At 37.9% G+C, this 22,952-nt stretch overlaps 1 protein-coding gene across 1 annotated transcript; it reads left to right on the forward strand.

The window, feature by feature from the left end:
- Positions 1-5,800: 5,800 nt before the first annotated feature.
- On the forward strand, positions 5,801-12,106 carry LOC140874560 (uncharacterized). Its single transcript, XM_073277859.1, has 6 exons — positions 5,801-5,849; positions 9,105-9,502; positions 9,582-10,433; positions 10,755-10,885; positions 11,085-11,153; positions 11,809-12,106. Exons 1-6 carry the CDS (start codon positions 5,801-5,803, stop codon positions 12,104-12,106), a joined length of 1,797 nt encoding a protein of 598 aa, XP_073133960.1.
- The last annotated feature ends 10,846 nt before the right edge of the window (positions 12,107-22,952 follow it).

A 22,952-nucleotide genomic window follows, 5' to 3' on the forward strand; every position in this document is an offset into this window, starting at 1 on the left:
ACTACCCAAATCGCATCACAACCTCTGACTGAACGTGGTAGCTTCGTGACAAAATCCATTAAGATATGATCCAATTTCCATTTCGGGACAAGAAAACTGTGCAATAATCCTCCGGGCTTCTTCCTCTCAGCTTTCACCTGTTGACAATTCAAACAATGGGATACAAACCTCGTGACGTCTCCTTTCAGCTGCTTCCACCAGAATTGAGTCTTCAAGTCATTATACATCTTTTGGCCTCTAGGATGAACACTGAACCGACTGCAATGCGCCTCTCAAAGAATACGCTGTCTCAACTCAGAAACATCGGGCACAAAAATACGGCTATTCACGAACAAAATGTCATCCTTGACCTAAAACTCTGACTGGTGACCTGATCTGACCCTCTCTATCGAACTCTGAATACTCGGATCTGATCTCTGTGCCTCTCTGATCAACGAAAACAACTCCGGCTTGGCCTGAATCGCAAAAACTCTGATGGATCTCCTATCGGACTCAAACTCCAAACCAGACATACAACAGTCTTCAATCAATCGAGAGACACCAATCGTAGAAAGAGACAAAGAACAAAGCTTTCGACTAAGAGTGTCTGCAGCTGCATTCGACTTTCCAAGATAATACTTGATCTCGCAGTCGAATTCCTTAAGCAAATCCATCCATCTCCTTTGCCTCATATTCAGCTCGGACTGAGAAAACAAGTATTTCAGGCTCTTGTGGTCAGAAAATATCTCAAACGACTCGCCATACAGGTAATGGCGCCAAGTTTTCAAAGCAAACACGATTGCAGCTAGCTCGAGATCATGGATTGGATAGCGAGTCTCGTGAGGCTTCAGCTGCCTTGAAGCATAAGCTATGACGTGCTTCCTCTACATAAGAATACACCCGATACCACGGTGAAAAGCATCGCAGTACAAAGAGAAACCTCCAGTACCTGATGGAATAGACAAGATCGGAGCGCTGGTCAATCTCTTCTTCAGCTCAATGAAACTAGGCTCACACTGCTCGGACCAAACAAACGGTGCATTCTTCTGGGTCAACTGAGTAATCGGCTTTGCAATGGAAGAGAAACCCTCGATAAATCTATGATAGTACCCGGCTAAACCCATGAAGCTTCGGATCTCTGGCACTGATGTCGGTCTCTGCCAATTCATAACTGCCTCGATCTTATTGGGGTCCACAGATATTCCATCTTCTGATACAATGTGGCCTAGAAAAACAACTCGGTCCAACCAGAACTCGCACTTTGATAGCTTAGCATACAATTGTTCGGCTCGCAAGGTCTGTAATACAATCCTCAAGTGCTCGGCATGATCAGAACGGTTCTTTGAATAGATCAGAATGTCGTCGATGAAGATGATGACGAACTCATCTAGATACTGCTGAAAGATACGATTCATCAGATCCATAAAAACTACTGGATCATTGGTTAAACCAAACGGCATGACTATGAATTTGAAATGCCCATATCTGGTTCTGAAAGCTGTCTTCGGCACATCCTCGTCGTGAACTCTCAGCTGATGATACCCTGATCGCAGATCTATCTTCGAATACACTGAAGAACCTTGCAGTTGATCAAAAAGATCGTCGATTATTGGTAGAGGATACTTGTTCTTGACCGTCGCTTGATTCAACTGGCGGTAGTCGATGCAAAGTCGCATAGAACCGTCTTTCTTCCTCACAAAAAGTACTGGTGCACCCCAAGGCGATACGCTAGGTCGGATTTATCCCTTGGCAATCAAATCTTCTAACTGTTCCTTCAACTCTTTCAACTCTAATGGAGCCATACGGTAAGGTGTTTCGAAATAGGCTGAGTACCTGGTGCAAGTTCAATGTTAAATTCGTTGTCTCATCTGGAAAAACATCAGGAAACTCGTCTGGAAAAACATCAGGAAACTCGTTAACAATCGGTATCTCAGACAACTTAGGACTAGACCTCTGAACATCCATTTCATAAATCAAGAATCCCTCTGCTCCTTTCTGTAGCAAACGAGACATGGATAACACAGAAATCAACGGAATTTTGGATTGAGAACCCTTACCGAAAAACTTCCAATCGTCTGCCATCTCATGTCTGAATCGAACCACTTTCTGAAAGCAATCTACTGTCGCCCTATACTTGGTCAGAGCATCAATCCCGACAATACAGTCAAAATCAGATAATCCAAGTACGATGCAGTCAATCTCAATCGAATTCCCTTTGGATTCTATTACACAATTTCGGACCATTCTCACCGAAACAATTCCTCCACCCAAATGTGAAGTAATAGAAACAACATCAGATAATGGCTCAGCAAATAAATCATGCATCACGACAAATCTTTCAGAAATAAAACAGTGAGAAGCACCAGTATCAATCAACACAAACGCAGGATAACCAAAAATCAAACATTTATCCTGCTATCACGTCATTCGGGGCTGCATTGGCTTGATCCTCTGTCAAGGCAAACACCCTCGCCTGCTGTCGAGGAGGTTGGTTCTGGTTCTGGTTACCTCCCTGACGATTCTATTGCTGAGGCTGAAAGGAATGGACTGCAGAAGCTGATCTCTCGGGCTGAGCTGGCGGTCGAGAAGAACTGCCGCTCTGATCTCTATCGGTTCCTCGCTGAGGACAGACTCTAGCAAAGTGACCCGGCTGCTGGCAGATGTTGCAACTACCAAACATGCCTCGACACTGATCACTGGGATGACGTCCTCCACACTTGATGCATGAAGCTCCAGAAAACCCTAAACTCTGCCCAGAACTGAACTGTCTAGAGCCACTGGAACTCGATGAACTGTTACCAGACTTCTTGAAATTCTTCCCCTTCGGCTGATACTGATCTCGCCTATTTCTGCCACTGTTGCCTCCCTCAAACCTCTGAGGCTGATTCGACTGCTGAGAAGGTTGGAACTGATACTGAGACTGTTGAGGCTAAAACTGAACAGGCTGGTTCTAAAAAGATCTCTGCTGCTGCTGAGGAGCTACCTGATTACCTCGTTGCATCAAGAATCCGGCTTCGGCTCCCTTTGCTTGATCCATAGCATCTGCGAAGTTGTTGGGTCTTCCGGTATTGACCAAGGTAAATATCTCAGGGTTCAAGCCATTTATGAAATGGTCGGCCTTGGCTTCCTCGTTATCTGCAACGTGAGGTGCAAACCTCAAGAGACTGTCAAATTTACTCACATAGTCCTCAATGCTCAAGTTCCCTTGTTTCAGATTCGCAAATTCGGCACCCTTTTCCTTTCAATACGAGATAGGAAAGAAACGCTTGTAGAATTCAGTCTTGAACAGATTCCAAGTGATGGCGGTGCCTTGATTCTCATTTGCTCTCTTGGTTTTGGTCCACCAATTCTTAACAACACCCTGCAACTGATGACTAACTAACCTGATTCTGCGGTCATCGGTATAGTCGAGGGAATCGATGAGCTCATCCATTTCATCTAGCCAACTTTCACAAGCAACAGAGTTCTCGGTACCCGTTAAAGTAGGCGGTCGAAAAGATCGGAATCTCTTCAAAAGAGTCTCCATCGGGATCGCGGTTGCATCAAACTGATCCACTCCTGTACTATCCTGATCGTTCTGAGGAGTTATCACTGGCGGCGGATTCTCAGAAGAAGGAGGAGTCAAAGGTGATTGATTCCTTCTCAAAGATCGTCGAGGTGCCATCTGATATCAAGGGTTAGGACACAATATATCAAACTTATTCTCAATCTCATAACCTCGGTGTCCAAAACTCTGCTCTGAGTACTCATGAATCTCAATGATATAAGAGAACAGATAATAGCGCAAGGACAAATATATATCACGTAATTCATGCTTTATAAATTAAATCACAACTCATGTAATTCAATTAATTCAAGAATCAATAAAGCATGCTCGCACCTATTTAAAAATAACCATTTAAATAAATCAATCACATGCGAGAGTTCAATTCATGCGGACTCGATCTACCCCGCTCACTCTAGTTCGACTCCAAGAATCTTATCACTCTGATACCACTTAATGTAAGACCCCGTTTCTAATCTACTATTCTCAAATAATTAAACTAAATCAAACACGATGAGCCACATAAAAATGAATCAAATTTTTTTTTTTAAAGGAACTCACGCGCGCCCGCGCCCGCGCATGCCCCTCGGCCACCATGCGCGCCTGCGCGGTAAAACTCGCACGCCAGCGCATAGCCCTCGGGCAGAAAACCAAAATTTCTGCACAATGTGGCGCGCCCGCTCGTCAAGTCGCGCGCCCGTGCATACTCCTCGGCCAGCCACGCGTGCCCGCGCGACATGGACGCGCGCCCGCACGTAGTCCTCGGGTTGCTGAATCCTGGGCAAGAAAATATTGACTCTACAAGCACAAAATGATAATCTAAACAACCAAGGTTCCAATCATAGCTTAAACATGAAATAAGGCGCTCGAAACACCAACAGAACGATGTTTAACAATACAAGTTTGATGGTAGGGATTCGTTCAACTAAACAAAATAGTACAAATCCAAAAGGTACGACCCTAAGACACACGGTGTCTCACTTCTATCATCATACCCCGAGCTAACCCAAACGACCTGGTCCAGCTCCTGATCCTCCTGTTGCCAATTACACATACAAACAAAGACAACAGCCGGATAAACCGGTTAGAAATATAATTTCTAAGTAAAAGAGACAGGCATGCAATATCAAGTACACACCCCAGATTGAAATGTAATAATCATTAACAAATCAAAATGAGAATGAATGAATGCATGACTTCAAAACTTGGGACTATCAAATCAGATAATCGAAATATCAATCGTTATTTGGTTGGGATTCCGGGGCCAAGTCTTCACAACAACTCACCGACACACCCATTCGGGGTGGATGTCGTTCAACTCAACCCCTAGACTTCAGAGCAACTATAAGAAGTATTCTGGCATTTGGAAAAACTCAAAATCCAAAGCCACTTCAATATAGCTCCCTAAATCGTCTAATTTCAAAATGAATCGAGAAATCGGCTCAATATGGAATGCAAGTGAAAATAGAATAACAATCCAATTCACTCAAGCAAATAAGCAAGTAGTATGTGATTTTCGGGAACTCGAGAATAAGTCGATTTTGAGTATTCGTTCCAATTCGTTTCATTGTCGACTTTTACCTTTTCTCGAAGTTTCAAGTGATTCCTGTCAACAAGAGATAACTCGATATCATAGTCTATTCGGATAACAAACTCAAAGTCGATACAACAATCAATAATATACCGTCTTCAATTCTTCAATCGATAAACAAGTCTCCAAGTTCGATCAACTCCCGAATCCTCAATCAACTGTCAAAACATCGAATACGGACTCAATATCAACTCGGAATTCAAACTCAATCAAATTCGATATTCAACTAAACCGAACCAAAAACCGACAATTAAAACTCGATTTCGACGGCATAACGGCTATAAATTGACTACCCGGAAATGCAAACCTTCAAACAACAATCACAATAACTCAATCATCATCCCAACCCATCAAAACAACTCAAATCCAACCTCAATCAAAATCATCATTTTTGAATTTCACCTCTAAAAACATATAAAATCCAAACTTCGTTCTTTTTCCAAACTGACTTCGAATACACGATCTATACTAGCTCAAGAACAACATACTCCAGGATTATCAAATTCTGACAACTCAACAAAATCGAAGTTCAAGAGATCGTAGCAAAACTTACGTCTAAATGAAGCCCTCGTTGCGGTGATTGTGAATCTCAACTCGGAATTGAAATCTAACGGTCGGATCGTGCGAATGGAGCGGAAAGGAAGCTCAAAAAGGCGTTTCCCATGGTTGCTGAACGGTACGCACGGATGGGGAGGAAGGAAGAAGGAGAGAGTGATGGTGAGGTGATGGGTGATGGTCAACTTGCCTCTAATAATAATATATATATCCAACTTTTGCATTTCAGTCCTTTATTTATCAAAAGTTGCAAAGTAACCCCCTGTTAAATATCAAAACGATCCTCAATCACTAAAAATTCTGATTATCTCGATTAAACTCAATTATAATAAAATCGAGGCATTACAGTTCTGAAATTTGACGAACGGATTAAAAGATATCACAGTTTGAAGATGATGTTAGGCTTGAGGAAAATAAAACTCTCGACTTTCTGCTGCAAATCTGAAAGATATTCAGCTATCCACGTGAATGATGATGACTAATCAAATGACAAAAACCTATACATAAGCATAATTGCAATTTAGACTCCCAAAACTTTAAAAATTGCAAAACAGTCCTCGGGAAATATTTTTAATTCAATTTCAATCCTAAATAATTTAAGAATATTATAATTTAATTCTAAACTATAAAAAATTTCAAATTAAATATTCTCGGATTAAAATTAAATCATCTCTGGGTTACTCCTGAAACTTCAATAATTGCAATTCGATCCCTGCGCGAGATTCATCTTCGAATTACATCCTCTTTAATTTCCAAAACTCAGAAATTAAATCTTAAATCCCATAAATATGCAATTCACGTATTTCAATATTTTAATTTAAGAATCCCGGAATTTAAATCCTAATATCCGTAAATTCTCAAATTAAATATTTTCAAATCAGAAATTAAATCTCTAATTTCCGTAAATTCCTCAATTAATATTTACCAAAATATGGAATTTAAATCTCTAATTCCGTATTTAATAACTTAATATTTTAGGGCCTTACACTTTGACTTCTCGGGTTGCTTTGTTGGAGACTAGCTTTGACTATTTCATGTCTCATTATCCGCCGCCAAATGACGAGTCTTAGATTTATATTTTATTGCATTTGAGTTGTAATTTTTACTTTTTTTACTTTAAATGTAATATTTAAGTTGTTTAATGAAATTTTTCATCTATTTATTGTCTTATTGTCTCTCTTTTTTAATTATGTTTTTGATTATCGTAAAAAAGGGAGAATAAATTTGGTTAAAAGCATTAAAAACTTGTATTGTTTAATTGAGGGGGATTTATTTAAATTTTATGCTATTGTAAGTGAAATTTATGCACTTAATTTATAAATTATTTTACTTGACTTTTGTGATGTATCGAGTGGATTCTATGCGTGTTATTTGATGTTTTTGTGACATGCAAGGATTGGAAGAAAAGTACCAAGAAAAAACGGAAAGATGAATTATGGACAACAAACTTCATAAAATTATTGGGCATTCTAGAGACATGAAAATCCGATCTCCACCGTTCATAAAGAAGTTAAAGATTTTATAATCTTATGTAAAAATTTCACCTCGATCCGACGGTTAGATTGTAATATATGTTTTTTTGAAAATTGTCGCGCGCTGTAGAAATCCAGTTGTGCATCTGCATAATTTTGCCGAGAAAGTGATAGTTGTGTTTTTGTTGCATTTGTTAGTATCATTTTTGTTGTTGTTTCGCATTAGTTGCATGTTTTATTTTAGCATTTTGTTCGTATTGCATTTTCCGTGTTTGCATGATGGGATTCTTGTTTTTGTGGTTAGGTCACTTATTTTGCGGACTAAGATGGAACCTCGGAGGAACGGAGATTTGAAGCAAGGGAAATGCTGGACAATTTCTGGAAATTCTCTCTCGATCGATCCGCAAGAGTATGCAGATCGAGCGAGCGCTTATATTTTGAGGACAGTAGGAAGGACAATTTCTCTCGCTCGATCCGCTGATGTTTACCGATCGAGCGAGCCCTATTTACGGGAGGCAGTAGCAGTTGGATATTCACGCCGCTCGATCCGCTATTTCCTGCAGATTGAGCGGGCGTTATGTTTCGGAAAAAAAATATATTTTTGGAAAATTTGTTAATTTAGTTCCTAGCCTTTATTAGACTATTATTCCGTTTTAGTAGGATTTATTATCAGACTTGCGGAGACACATTGGAGGCTAGGTTTTCTTCTTGAATTATTAATTCGAGTTTTCTTTTTTTTTTTCTTGGAATTTTGTGAATTTTGCTATGAATCGTTGTAGCTAAACTTTAGTACTTGGTTGAGGAAGACAAAACCCTTGATTTTGTTTATTCATGAGATTTTGATTTTCAATGTTTGATTTTTATCAAGTATCAAAAATTATTCTGAATTGATTGATATGCTTGTGTATGAGATTTTTAGATTGGCCATCTTAGGATTTCATTATACAAACGAATGCTAAATTAGAATTCAAATCCGTAATTGTTTGAAACCTCTAATTTGCGAAGCAACTATGATTAATATTTTCTGCTGTTGAATTTGTTAAATCGTAGGAATAATAATTGACTAGGCTAAATTCATCCGCTTGTGTATGGGTTGTCTAGCTTTATCAGTTTTACTAGTTTGAATGCTACCGTGGATTTAAATCTGATCGCTGGTATTGGGTTAGTTTATGGGGTAAGGGTTAACTTAGACTGTTGTTGTCTAGTTAACTAAAATTAAGGTGAAACATGAATTAAATTTCCAATGGTGAATATTTGATAAGATTAATTATTTTTAGATGATCAATGATTGAATGAATAATATCAAGGGTGTAGTCGACCGATACCAAGTCTTATTTCTTATTGATTTCCTCAATTAATATTTAATCTTGCGTGATAGTGATAATTTAATTATTTAATTGCTAAGATTTTTAGTAGTTAATCTCAACTCGAAAACCCCCTTTTATTTTAAAGAACACTTTTAAATTTACCTTTCCTCGTGGGAACGATCCCTACTCACGCTACTGCATTATTTGTTTATCTGATTGATTCGGGTAATTTGGGCGTATGCGATAAGCGCTACCAAATTTTGGCGCCGTTGCCGGGGAACGGTGTTAATTTATTTTGTTCTTCTTATTTTATTTTTAATTTTAAATTTTTTTTAATTATTCCTCATAGTGCTACTCTAGTTTGTTCATGCTTTCAGGTGAATCTTCGGAAGAAGAAGAATTTTCATACGACCCAGAGATAGAAAGAACCTTTCTTACGCGACGGAGAGAAGCTCGTAGGAGGCAAGCAGAGGACGAAATTGAAATTTTTGAGGAAGAGATGGCTGCCAACGCAAACCTGAGTTTGAGACAATTGGGCACTCCTGATCCAAATCAACAGCCCTTATGCATTACTTTTCCAACTCTATAAAATAATGCTAATTTTGAATTGAAATCTGGACTGATACACTTACTGCCTGCTTTTCATGGTCTTGCAGGTGAGGATCCGCACAAGCATCTGATGGAATTCCACGTGGTGTGTTCAAGCATGAAACCGCATGGAGTTACAGAGGAGAAGATTCAGCTCAGAGCCTTTCCTTTCTCTTTAAAAATTTCTGCTAAGGATTGGATGTACTACCTACCTTCTGGATCCATCACCACCTGGACTAAGATGAAGAGGATATTTTTAGAGAAGTACTTTCCAGCTTCTAGAGCAGCAAACATCCGGAAAGAAATTTATGTGTGCAAACAGAAGATGGGAGAGTCACTGCACGAGTATTGGGAGCGCTTCAAGAAACTTTGCGCCAGCTGTCCGCAGCACCAGATAAGTGAAAATTTACTAATTCAATACTGTTATGAAGGGTTGTTGTCTCATGACAGGAATATGCTGGATGCGGCTAGTAGAGGAGTTTTTGTGGACAAAACTCCGATGCAAGCAAGGAACTTAATAGAAAAATATGGCTGCCAATTCTCAGCAATTTGGCACCAGCAGAAGTCATCCTGCACCAAGGAAGAGTAACGAGGTAAATGTTTCTTCCCTTGAACAACAATTGAGCGAACTGACGTTTCTTGTGCGTCATATGGCTGTAGGGAATGGACAAATTGCTAAGGTATGTGGAATTTGTACTCAAGTGGGACATGCAACTGACATGTGTCCCACTCTTCAAGAGGGATATGCGGAACAAGTCAATGCAGCTGGAGGATTTCCAGGACCACCTCAACAGAAGTATGATTCTTACTCCAACACGTACAATCAAGGTTGGAGGGATCATCCAAACCTCAGATACGGAAATCCACAAGCGAATCCACCTGGACCTCAAGCACCACAGCACAATCAATCTTATAGGCCGCCGTACCCTCCACCACAGCGCCCTCAGATTCCTACACCAGGTGAGTCTCTTGAAAACTTAGTTCAGAATCTTGCCACTAATACTTTGGCTTTTCAACAGGACACCCGGACGAGCATCCAAAACTTAAATACCCAAATGGGCCAGCTCACTGCAGCAATTAGCAAGTTGGAAGCACAAAATTCTAGCCGTTTACCTTCACAAACAGTGGTGAATCCGAAGGAGAACATGAGTGCTATTACTTTGAGGAGTGGAAAGGTGCTGCAGATTCAAGATGGATTGGTCAAAGAACCGGTAAAGATTGAAGGGGACAAAGAAGCTAAGGTGGAGGAGAGTGAGCCCATTCCTAAAGAAGCACCGAGAGGTAAGTTCCCTCATTTTTCTGAGTACAAACCTGTAGCCCCTTTTCCCTTAACTTTAAAGGACTCTAGGAAAAATGAGGGGATTAAGGAGCTCTATGAAACTTTTCGTAGATGCGAGGTAAACATTCCACTAGTCAATGCTATTAAGCAAGTACCTCGCTATGCTAAATTTTTAAAAGAATTATGTACTGCGAAAAGAAAATAAAAATTGAAGGGTTGTAAGAAAGTTGAATTGGGAGAACAAGTCTCTGCCGTTATTCAAAGAAAGGTACCTACAAAATGCAAGGACCCAGGTATGTTCTCGATTCCATGTAAAATAGGAGGTGTTCAGCTTGATACGGCCATGCTAGATTTAGGAGCATCTATTAACGTCATGCCATACTCTGTTTACGCTTCCTTAAAACTAGGAACTTTGAACGAAACTGCTATTGTTATACAGATGGCTGATCGATCTACTATTGTTCCTAGAGGTTTGTTAGAAGATGTTTTAGTAGAAGTTGGTGATTTGGTTTTTCCTGCTGATTTATATGTTCTTGACATGAAAAGTAATGAATTGAATAGTCCTATTTTGTTAGAAAGACCATTTTTGAAAAGTTCTAAGTCTATAATAGATGTTGATAACGGTACTCTCACGATGGAATTCGATGGAAAAATTGCTAAATTTGATATTTTTGATACCCTGAAAATTCCTGCCCGTGAAAGTGTTGTTAATATTCTTGTAACGCCTGCTGAAATCTCCACTGCTAAAATTTTTGTCTCTGATATGCAGGTACCTAAAGCCGCGACAAAATATCCTCCTGAAACGCGAAAAGGTTGCCCATGAGAAAAGAGAAACGGGGTAAAGGAGCTAGCACCTCCAAGAAATTGATGCAGCAAATGCTTGGGACCAAATTTTTTGGAAAATGTTTTAAATGGGTGAAGGTGGACAAAGGAACCAGATTTAAACCACCCTGAGAACTGCAACATTCAGTCGAGCCAACGACCGTAAACAAAGGCGCTGACTAGGAGGCAACCCAGTGTTTCTTTCCTTTTTACTTCTGCTCGTTTTTATTTCTTTTTACTTTCTTTAGTCTTAATTTTATGTTTATGTTGTTTTTTGTTTTTCGAAAATTTTGATTTTCAAAAAAAAAAATAAATAAATTATTTTTGTTGTCTCGCTCGATCCGCAATATCTTGCAGATCGAGCGAGAGCTTTTTTGCTCGGGACAGTAAGGTTAACAATTTGTCTCGCTCGATCCGCAACATCTTGCAGATCGAGCGACAGCATTTTTTCGTCGGGACAGTAAGTTACATAATTTGTCTCGCTCGATCCGCAACATCTTGCGGATCGAGCGAGAACACTTTTACCTTAATAAAACGCCGACTCCCTTCCCCCTTCTTCCTTTCTTTCCTTCTTATTCTCTCTTTTCTCTCTTGTGTCTCCCTCAAACCCCACCTTTCGTTTTTAGCTAATTTTCCTCCCTAATTTCATATTTCCATCTTTTAATTCGCAGGCAAATCTCTTGGAAGTTCCATCACAACTCTTCGGACGCCATCTTCTCCGATCATCTTCTCCGGCCTCTCTCACATCGGAACTTCACAGCCTTCACCCAACATCAGAATTCATACAATACAGTGGCGGTGCATAATTCGCAGGCTTTGGATTCTTCGTTGCGCAATCTGACAATCCACCATGGTCTTGATCCAAATGCTGTGCCAGCCGCTCTGCCGTATCCACCACCTTTCCCATTCCAATACGCCGCCCCTTTCCTTCCTCCGAAGGCTGAAGAGGAAGATGCCGCAGACCTGTGAACCGGGGGAGTCCCGTTTTGCGTTCTTGCATTTCATTCTGTTTCGTTGTTTGGTTGTGTTCTTCTTTTGTTTTTGCATTGAGGACAATGTGTTGTTTACGTGTGGGGGGTTGCATTACATGCATTTTGTTTCTTTTGTTTCATTGTTGCATTGTCTTGTGTTGTTATGCATCGTATTGTTGTTATTTTCGTTGTGTTATCCAAATACATGAGTTGAGGATGAAATCATTAGCCTATGACGAGATAGTTGAAAAAAATGGATTTTAAAAAAAAAAATTTTAACTCTCTATTGGATATGAGAAACTTGAGGTTGAGTAATGAATAATCTTAAGCACACATGTTTGACCAGTGAAGTGTAGCGATGTATTAGATATCGTGGATGTCTGTTGGACCATTGCACGATAATAGGTGTTTGTGAAACTTGATAGTGTTTGAATCTTGATGATTTCTTTGATAATTTTTTGTTTTATGAAAAATAAAAGCAGTTTTTTGGAAACACATTAACTCCATCCGGGTTGCGAGCAAGATGTTTAAAATCCTATTCATCTTGTTTGTGGCTAAGTATGCGGATTACATGGGGTTTTTCATTTAAAAAAAATATAACAATTCCATCCGGGCGTGAAATGTGAATGAAATTCTATTCACTATTTCATAGATAAGTTTGCGGACCTAATGGAATTGTAGTTCCATCTGGGCTACAGGCGAGGGGATTGAAATCCTAATCCTGTCTTAGTTGTAGCTAAGTTTGAGGGTAATTATTGGGGCTAAAGCAATACCGGGTGTAAAATCCAGAGGTGCGTAATTACTCTCAAGAAAGTTGTGTTGTGTTGAAGGATTGTTGGGAGGAGAGTTCTTGATGGTGAGGCTTGCACTGAATTCTTATAGGTCGGCGAACAGTCTTGAAACTTTGTTCTTTTGAAGTTTCATGTAACTGGGGTAACATGGCACACACACATGTTTGCATTCGACTGAAGGTATATCATTGATGATTGAGAGTCGCTATGAACTTATTTTTAGATGAAAATGGTTTTCTCTGAGGCTATGAATTGTGTGATTCATCCTTGCTTAGATGTTTGTTCTATTTCATTTTGTTTTTGCATAACTTGCTCGAGGGCGAGCAAGGATTAAGTGTGGGGGTATTTGATAGTTGTGTTTTTGTTGCATTTGTTAGTATCATTTTTGTTGTTGTTTCGCATTAGTTGCATGTTTTATTTTAGCATTTTGTTCGTATTGCATTTTTCGTGTTTGCATGATGGGATTCTTGTTTTTGTGGTTAGGTCACTTATTTTGCGGACTAAGATGGAACCTCGGAGGAATGGAGATTTGAAGCAAGGGAAATGCTGGACAATTTCTGGAAATTCTCTCTCGATCGATCCGCAAGAGTATGCAGATCGAGCGAGCGCTTATATTTTGAGGACAGTAGGAAGGACAATTTCTCTCGCTCGATCTGCAGTTTACCGATCGAGCGAGCCCTATTTACGCGAGGCAGTAGCAGTTGGATATTCACGCCACTCGATCCGCTATTTCCTGCAGATCGAGCGAGCGTTATGTTTCGAAAAAAAAATATATTTTTGGAAACTTTGTTAATTTAGTTCCTAGCCTTTATTAGACTATTATTCCGTTTTAGTAGGATTTATTATCAGACTTGCGGAGACACATTGGAGGCTAGGTTTTCTTCTTGAATTCTTAATTCGAGTTTTCTTCATTTTCTTGGAATTTTGTGAATTTTGCTATGAATCGTTGTAGCTAAACTTTAGTACTTGGTTGAGGAAGACAAAACCCTTGATTTAGTTTATTCGTGGGATTTTGATTTTCAATGTTTGATTTTTATCAAGTATCAAGAATTATTCTGAATTGATTGATATGCTTGTGTATGAGATTTTTAGATTGGTCATCTTAGGATTTCATTATACAAACGAATGCTAAATTAGAATTCAAATCCGTAATTGTTTGAAACCTCTAATTTGCGAAGCAACTATGATTAATATTTTCTGCTGTTGAATTTGTTAAATCGTAGGAATAATAATTGACTAGGCTAAATTCATTCTCTTGTGTATGGGTTGTCTAGCTTTATCAGTTTTACTAGTTTGAATGCTACCGTGGATTTAAATCTGATCGCTGGTATTGGGTTAGTTTATGGGGTAAGGGTTAACTTAGACTGCTGTTGTCTAGTTAATTAAAATTAAGGTGAAACAGGAATTAAATTTCCAATGCTGAATATTTGATAAGATTAATTATTTTTAGATGATCAATGATTGAATGAATAATATCAAGGGTGTAGTCGACCGATACCAAGTCTTATTTCTTATTGATTTCCTCAGTTAATCTTGCGTGATAGTGATAATTTAATTATTTAATTTCTAAGATTTTTAGTCGTTAATCTCAACTCGAAAACCCCCTTTTATTTTAAAGAACACTTTTAAATTTACCTTTCCTCGTGGGAACGATCCATACTCATGCTACTGCATTATTTGTTTATCTGATTGAGTCGGGTAATTTGGGTGTACGCGATAAGCGCTACCAGAAAGCTTCAAGAATCTGCGTGAAAAATAGGCGCATTTACGCTAGGGCCTGGAAAAAAAGGAGAAATCTGTAGCGCATATGCGCTAATTGAAGGGCAGAACCGCATAAAGGCAAAAACCGAAGAAAAGAAAAAGCTCTTATGCGGCCAAATATCGCGCATCTGCACAAACGTTCATAAACATGATGATTAAAGAAGCGCATATGCGCTTGAATGTTGAAGCTTCTGCGGCCAAGTCTCACTCTTCTGCGATAAGAGGGAATTAACGTAAGCACATCTGCTCTAAAGAAAACTCTTCTGCGCTGCTGTTGCGTGAGAAGAAAGGAAACAAAAAACTTTCAGAAGTTCGGAACTTGGAAACTCTTGATTTGTTGGTCTTCGATCAACATTCTTTGAGCTGGAATCTTATCTATATAAAATCGCATGGAAACGCATCAAAATAGGGGAGGATCCGCAAGATCAGAAACATAACACAACACACTTTGGAGAGAATTAAGGGAGAAGAAGAGGCACCCAAACAATAGAACGACACAACTACGCATTCATGTAGGCTTGGGACTCGGATTGGAGACGTGATAGAGGACGACAAGGGATAATAGAATCAGAAGACAGAGGAAATTCATCTGGGGACGGAGAATCATCTCTAATCTGTGATTTTTATTATCTGCCTTGATTTATTATTAAATTTTTGAATATGTCTATGTGTTTAATTATTTCATTATAAACTTATTGGTTGTTTCTAGACATTGACGGATATTGATTTGATTTCATGTTTGAATATTATTTTGCCTAATATTATTTGTTCTTAACAATTTATTTGTGTATTCTTGATTTAATTGCCTTTCAATTTACTGGCCATAGATTGAATGTTAAATTTATTTGAAATCTAGCACTCGGGAGAGGAGATTTTGAATAGGATCATAGGAAAACACAACCTAGGATTTTTGTAGAGATCGGCAGGCCTACAAGTTCCTTTGAGGTCATTGAAAGAGAACCATAGAACTTGATTAAATTATTTTGTTGTTTGATTTCTGATAGGGATATCAAAATTAGCATTATAATAATAACATTTACTCGGAGCTCGGGAAAGGCAGTAAATAACAATTAAGGGTTCTTGGCCTATAAATTTGAATAGATGATATAATCAATTGATATGATTTGCATGAATGAAAATCGAGTGACATCTTGTATCTAAAACCCATCTCAGATCGTGTACCCAAAGCCATACTTGACATTCTGGATTCTTTATTTTATTTTATTTTAGTTTATTGAATTTTAAACTTTGATTTTCTATAAAAAGCTGAGATTATTTTAATTACAGTATTTAGTGTGAATATAAATTTTCAATCATCGTGGGAACGATACTCTACTTACTCTATATTAAAACCTGACACCGTGAACTTGCGGGCACAAAATTACGCAACAAGTTTTTGGCACCATTATCAGGGATTGATTCAATTTATTATGCACTAATATTGTTACTAAGTGATCTTTAATTTGATTTAGAATTATTATTGTTTTTATTGTCTATTTATTATTATCATTATTTTTGGATTAATTTATTTTGTTTTATCTATGTCTGCAGTTTATTCACAAATCATAAATTTTTGAAAGTGCAGACGCAGTCGGGCTGAGGACTATAAACTAAGTGCTGCTTAGGAGGCAACCCAAAAGTTTTAATTTATTACTATTTATTTATTTTGTTTATTTTATTTTCATGTATTTACTTCTTAAATTTTTGTGCTTTGTCAATTTTTTTTATAAGATGTGGAGATGAAGTTTGGTGACGTTATCACTACTATACCCGAATGCGATGTAAATGACGATTAAAAGGATTACGACTACTGATGGTCGTTATCACAGGTACGTGCATTCCTCTGATATTTCATTTTTTTTATTGTACATTGAGGACACTGCACATTTTAATTTTGGGGGGGTGTTTAAAAATTTTGAAAAACTTTCATGTGTTAGTTTGAGTTAAAGGCATGATGTGTAATTGTGTTTCCCTATGATGCAAATAATTTTTTGTTTAAAAAATGTCGATGTTAGTTATATTTTATCTTGAGTTCTCACCCATATGCACGAATGTCTTGATTGTCTAGACCCTAGTGACTAGAGAAGCTTTGTGATTTTGTGAGTGGATTGGATGATTTTATTCTCAACTTTGGTAATTTATACTTGAAACCGAGGTAGACTTCTACAAACTTAGAAATGATTTAGTCAAATATATTGAAAGCTAAAAACTTTTCAAATCAACAAAGATAATTTTTTTTAACAACTCCATCTGGGCCTGGAAAGGGATTAAAATCCTAATCACAAATTCATGGCTAAGTTTACGGATAAAATGGGGTTGATGCTCCTTCAGGGCTATAGACAAGGGTATTGAAATCGGAATCTATCTTTAGTTATATATAGCTAAGTTTGCGGGTAATTATTTGGGCTAAATAAAATTAAAATAAAACCGGATGCAAAATCCGACGATTTTATGAAAAACTGTGATATAAATTGAAAATTTCTTTTCATCTTAGTCAGTAGAAGTTGAACATGGTAGAGAGTGTTTTAAACTAGAGAGCGGAGTTGATGAATCTATTAAACGAACTTATTGCTAGAGTCTATCGAAAGAGAGGAGAATAGACAAGATTGGGAAATCACACACACATGATAACTCTTGAGAAAATTAGCGGACATGTGTATTCAATCTTGGAATGTAAAAATTTGGAGTGCAATTATATTACTCATTATTGTTTTGCTCGGGACTAGAAAAAGTATAAGTTTAGGGGAATTTGATAAGTGCAATTTATGAACTAAATTTATATATGATTTTACTTGAATTTTGTGATGTATCGAGTGGATTTTATGCGTGCTACTTGTTGTTTTTGTGAGATGCAAGGATTGGAAGAAATGTATCGAGAAGAAACGTAAAGACGAATTATGGACAGCAAACTTCTGAAAATTAGTGGGGATTATAGAGACATCAAAATCCAATCTCCACATTCATAATGAATTGAAGATGTTTTTTAAACTTATGTAAAAATTTCTCTTCAATCCGACGGTTATATTGTGAGATATGATTTTTTAAAAAAATTGTTGTGCGCTGTAAAAATGCAGTAGCGCATCTACGCAGGAAATAGGCGCATTTGCGCAATTTTGCCGAGAAAGCTTTAAGAATTTGCGTGAAAAATAGGCGCATCTGTGATAGGGCCTGGAAAAAAAAATATAAATATGTAGCTTATATGCGATAATTGAAGGGCAGAAGCACATAAAGGCAGAAACTGAAGAAAAGAACAAGCGCTTATGCGGCCAAATCTCGCGCATCTGCGCAAAAGTCCAGAAACATGAGGATTAAAGAAGCGCATATGCGCTTGAATGATGAAGCTTCTGCGGCCAAGTCTCACGCTTCTGGGATAAGAGGGAATTAACGTAAGTGCATCTGCTCTAAATAAAATGCTTATACGATGTTGTTGCGTGAGAAGAAAGGAAACAAAAAATTTCAGAAGTTCGGAACTTGGAAACTCTTGATTTGTTGAGCTTCGATCAACGGGCTTTGAGCTGGAATCTTATCTATATAAAATCGCATGGAAACACAGCAAAAGAGGGAAGGAGTCGCACGATCAGAAACATAACACAACACACTTTGGAGAGAATTGAGAGGAGAAGAAGCGGCAACCAAACAACAGAACCACACAACTACGCATTCAAGTAGGCTTGGGACACGGATTTGTGACGTGAGAGCGAACTGAAAGAGTTGATGCCCCGCTAGCCAAGTTGTGGCTAAGGGCTTTGACAGTATCTTATTGTAAACAATCTTTGTTTAATATAATTTACATTAATTAATGGCATTTTCTTTATCTTTCTTCATAATGTTATATTGTGATATACTATTGTTGTTTTGATAAAGACCTTGAATATACTATAGTGTAAGTAAGATGAGATAGTGAATAAAGAGAGATCACTATCATGAAACACATCTTATAGTCACTGTATATTCTAAACAGTTCCTAGTCAATTGAGCCGTCCGCAAATAAGGATAAGGATCGCTCGAGATTGAGACTAGCATTTGCGATGCCAAGTACCACGTTTTATTGGTATGCAACATAGAGATGTTCAAAGCATGCAAATGGATATTCATATGATGAATGATTGAACTACCCTATTCGGACTTTCCAAGTGGTTATTATTAATTGAGTGGATAAGTCCGCGGTTTTGGTTGTACACCATTAGTCCTTACTACTTGAAACTTCATGGAGACTCTATATGCTAGTACTATACTTTGACTCGTTTACCGACTCTATGAGGGTCATCAGGTGTCGGGATTGGGTACAGTTATGACACATATAGGAGTCGATGTTTTGTTGCCAAGGATTCACCACACGCTTGCGAGCGTGGATATCCTATGCGATCTGAGGAGATATTAGTGTGGCAAATCTCTGGCCAGAGTACTCGATGTGATTTAGGTTACTTGGTTTCCTAGTAGCACATGCGATGTGATTTAGGTTACTTGGTTTCCTAGTAGCACATTGCATATCGAATCTTCAAAATGGATAAAGCAATGTCCCACGTTGAGGCGGGGCTGCCCGGGAACGTCCCGGGCAGCCCGGAAAATTAAAATTTGATTTTTTAAAAGAATTTTAGATTTTTGAAATTTTAGTTTTTGGTCCGATCGAAAATTGTTTTTGATTGGTCCACGAGGCATCGGGTCAAATTGTTTGAGTCCGAAATTTTTAAAATTGATTTTTGGATAAATTTGAATTTTTGGAAAATTTAAAAATTTTATCCGTTAAATTAGATTTTATAAAATTAATTATTTTGGTACAATTGATGATAAGATATGATCTTATGAAATATTAGATAAAATTTGATTTTATCTTTTATAATTATGTTGCCATTGCATGTTATCCAATTACTTAATTAATGAATTAATTATTGGATAAAAGGATGATCGATTGTCATGACCAATTTCTTAAGTGTATGTTAGGTTGTTTACATTTGGTTTTATTGTTGTTGGGTTTTATTAATGGGCTTGGTTTAAGGCCCAATTTGAATTTTCATTGGTAATAAAAAGTGGGCCTGGTTTATGGCCCGTTCCCACCCTTAAATATGTATCCCCTACTTGTAATCAAAATTTATTGTAAATTTATTAGACATGGTGGGAGATAAAGATTTGAAGACAATGGTGGGCCCAGCAGACAGTAAAGACCGAAGAAATGTAAATTGAAAGCTTAATGTAATAGGATTGCATTTCATACTTGCATATCACCTAGGATTGGACATAGACTCGTGATTGAAAACCACGGGTCAATTAGATCTAGGCATCGATCATCCTTAAAATAATATATGATATTATTGTTGTATGCATGTTTAGACTAAATTGCATGAATCCCGCAAGCATACAAATATTGCATGATGAGACAGTTTTCAAAATTAAAATCCCTCATTATAAATATGATTTAAAATTGATATCAAGATAAACAAAAGGGAATTTAAATATTGTTTAAATGTTCCTACCTTTCATCAACGATCAATGTATGAGATGCTACCTGCGGGCACGGTCCGGCTCATATTATTGGGGGGGCCCATTCGTCGGAAAACTGTACATTGGATCGACACATGTTGTAAGTTAGATGGAACTCCCATGGAATTGGCTCATATTATTGGGGATCCACATGGCGACCTTTCATCACAACTTAATATTGATGGGTCATCTTGACATGTCACAATAAACGGCGTTATATTATTGGGTCCTTATTGGACATGAGGTAAAAGCATGGGGGTTGCTTTGGAAGAAATTGGGCTCTACCTTTTGAAAATTATGGTTGGCTGATATTATTCGGGACTATGATTTGTCAATTGGACTCCATGTTTCCACTAAGGAAACCAGTTTCTCTTTTTCACTAGAGGGTAGTGAAATCGTTAAAATAGTGGGAGTAAAATTCATAAAATAAAACTCGTCATATTTTATGTCTTAGTAAATTAATTAAACAATCACTGATAATTGTCTATTTCAACTCAGTATTTCATTATGATGAATTCGCGCAATCCACTATTCTCTATTCTCGAACAAAACAAAATGACTGGCGCAAACTATACGGATTGGTTCCGTAAGTTAAGATTGTCCTGAGTTCGGAGAAGATTTTCTAAGTGCTAGAAAAGGCTCCTCCGAAAACAGCCCCGGCTAATGTAACTCGAAAATGTTGGCCGAATTAAAGAAATGGTTGGACCATGATCTCAAAAAAAAAATGTTACATGCAAAACTGGACAAGTCTAAAGAAGTTTGCCATCACTGCAAGAAACTCGGTTACTGGAAGCGCAAAAACATAGAATATATCGAGCAGTTACGAACTACAAAGGATATATTTTATACTGAAATAAATGTTTCCCTTAATACTACTTTTGGGTATAGGATACCAGATGTAGATCTCACATTTGCAATGAGTTGCAGATGATGACAAGAAGTCGTAGGCTAAGGATGGGTAAGACCCAGTTATGGCTCGGAAATGGTTCCATAGTTGAAGCCAAAGCTTTGGGAGACGTTTATTTAATTTTAAGCTATTTTTGAGAGATGTTTCATTTGTGCCAGATTTCATTAAAACATTATTTCTATTTCTATGCTTGATAGAGATGGTTTTTCTTGCAATTGTACGAATAAGATTTGCAATATGTACAAGAATGGATGTTTGATTGGATGTGGACAACTTGAAAACGATCTATATAACTTAAAATTAAAAGACGTACCAATTAATTATGTTGATAAACCGGCAACAACAAATAAAAGGAAAAACGATAGTCAAAACACGGCAAACCTTTGGCATGCTAGGCTAGGTCATATTTTCTCAAGAAGGATGAACAAGCTAGTGGGAGAGGGCATGTTTGATATGTCTGATATTAACTCTCTACCAACTTGTGAGTCCTGCCTAAAGGGAAAAATGACTAAAACTCCTTTCAAAGGAAAACCTGAGCGTAGTTAAAATCTGTTGGATTTGATCCATAAAGAAGTTTACGACCCATTTAGTATTGGTACTAAATTTTGTCACACCTACTTCATCACCTTTACTGATGATTATTCTAGGTATGGGTATTTATATTTGATGAAATATAAGTCTGAATCATTTGAAAAGTTCAAAGAATTCAAGGCTAAAGTAGAAAACAAACTAGGTAAGAGTATTAAAGCACTTCGATCGGATCGAGGTAGAGAATACTTAAGTACTGAGTTTTTAGACTATCTAAAAGAGAATGAGATTCTCTCTCAGTGGACTCCTCCTATGACACCTAAGCTAAATGGTGTTTCGGAGCGTCGCAATCGAACTTTGTGGGACATGGTTCGATCTATGATGAGCTTCACTAAGCTCCCACCTTCGTTTTGGGGCTATGCACTTGAAACGATGGTATTGTTGTTGAACAATATCCACACTAAAGCAGTGAACAAAACTCCATATGAATTATGGACTTGCAAAACTCCTAAGTATTTGTACTTGAGGATTTGGGGATGTCCTGCTTACGTGAAGCAGACAGTGGGAGATAAGTTGGATAGTCGATCCACCTTATGTTATTTTGTAGGGTATCCGAAGAATTCAATCGGATATTATTTCTGTCATCCTACTAAAACAAAAGTGTTTGTTTCGTGGAATGCCACCTTCATGGAGAAGGAGTTCTTACTTGATAAGAAAGGCAAGATGATGGAACTTGAAGAAATTCGAGAAGAACCTGAGATACAAAATAACGATCCCACACCTCAGGAACCATTAAATGACACGCCTCTTTCTAGAAGATCCGAGAGGACTTCTAGACCTCCTATTCGATATGGTCTACTTCTTGAAGGGGATCAAAGTGAACCCGACATTGGATGTGATCCAAGAAACTTCAAGGAAGCAATTTCTGATGCTAATTCGAATTTATGGCTTGAAGCTATGCAGTCGGAAATAGACTTGATGCATACAAACCAAGTTTGGTCTCTAGTAGATCCTCCCGATGGAATTGTTCCAATAGGGTGTAAATGGATCTTCAAGAGAAAACTTGGGCCTGATGGTGAGGTACTGACCTACAAGGCACGATTGGTGGCAAATGGTTATACTCAAAGACAAGGTGTTGACTATGATGAAACCTTTTCACCAGTCGCAATGTTCAAATCCATAAGAATCCTTATTGCCATAGCAGCTTGGTATGACTATGAGATATGGCAAATGGATGTGAAGACTGCATTTCTTAATGGAATCATTAAGGAAGAGATTTATATGATGCAGCTTGAGGGATTCACATCCATGGAAAGCGAGCATAAGGTATGCAAGCTTCAGAGATAAATTTATGGTCTCCAACAGGCATCAAGAAGTTG

This window comes from Henckelia pumila, chromosome 1 (genome assembly GCF_033568475.1).
Source record: "Henckelia pumila isolate YLH828 chromosome 1, ASM3356847v2, whole genome shotgun sequence".
In the NCBI taxonomy this organism is placed as follows: Eukaryota; Viridiplantae; Streptophyta; class Magnoliopsida; order Lamiales; family Gesneriaceae; genus Henckelia; species Henckelia pumila.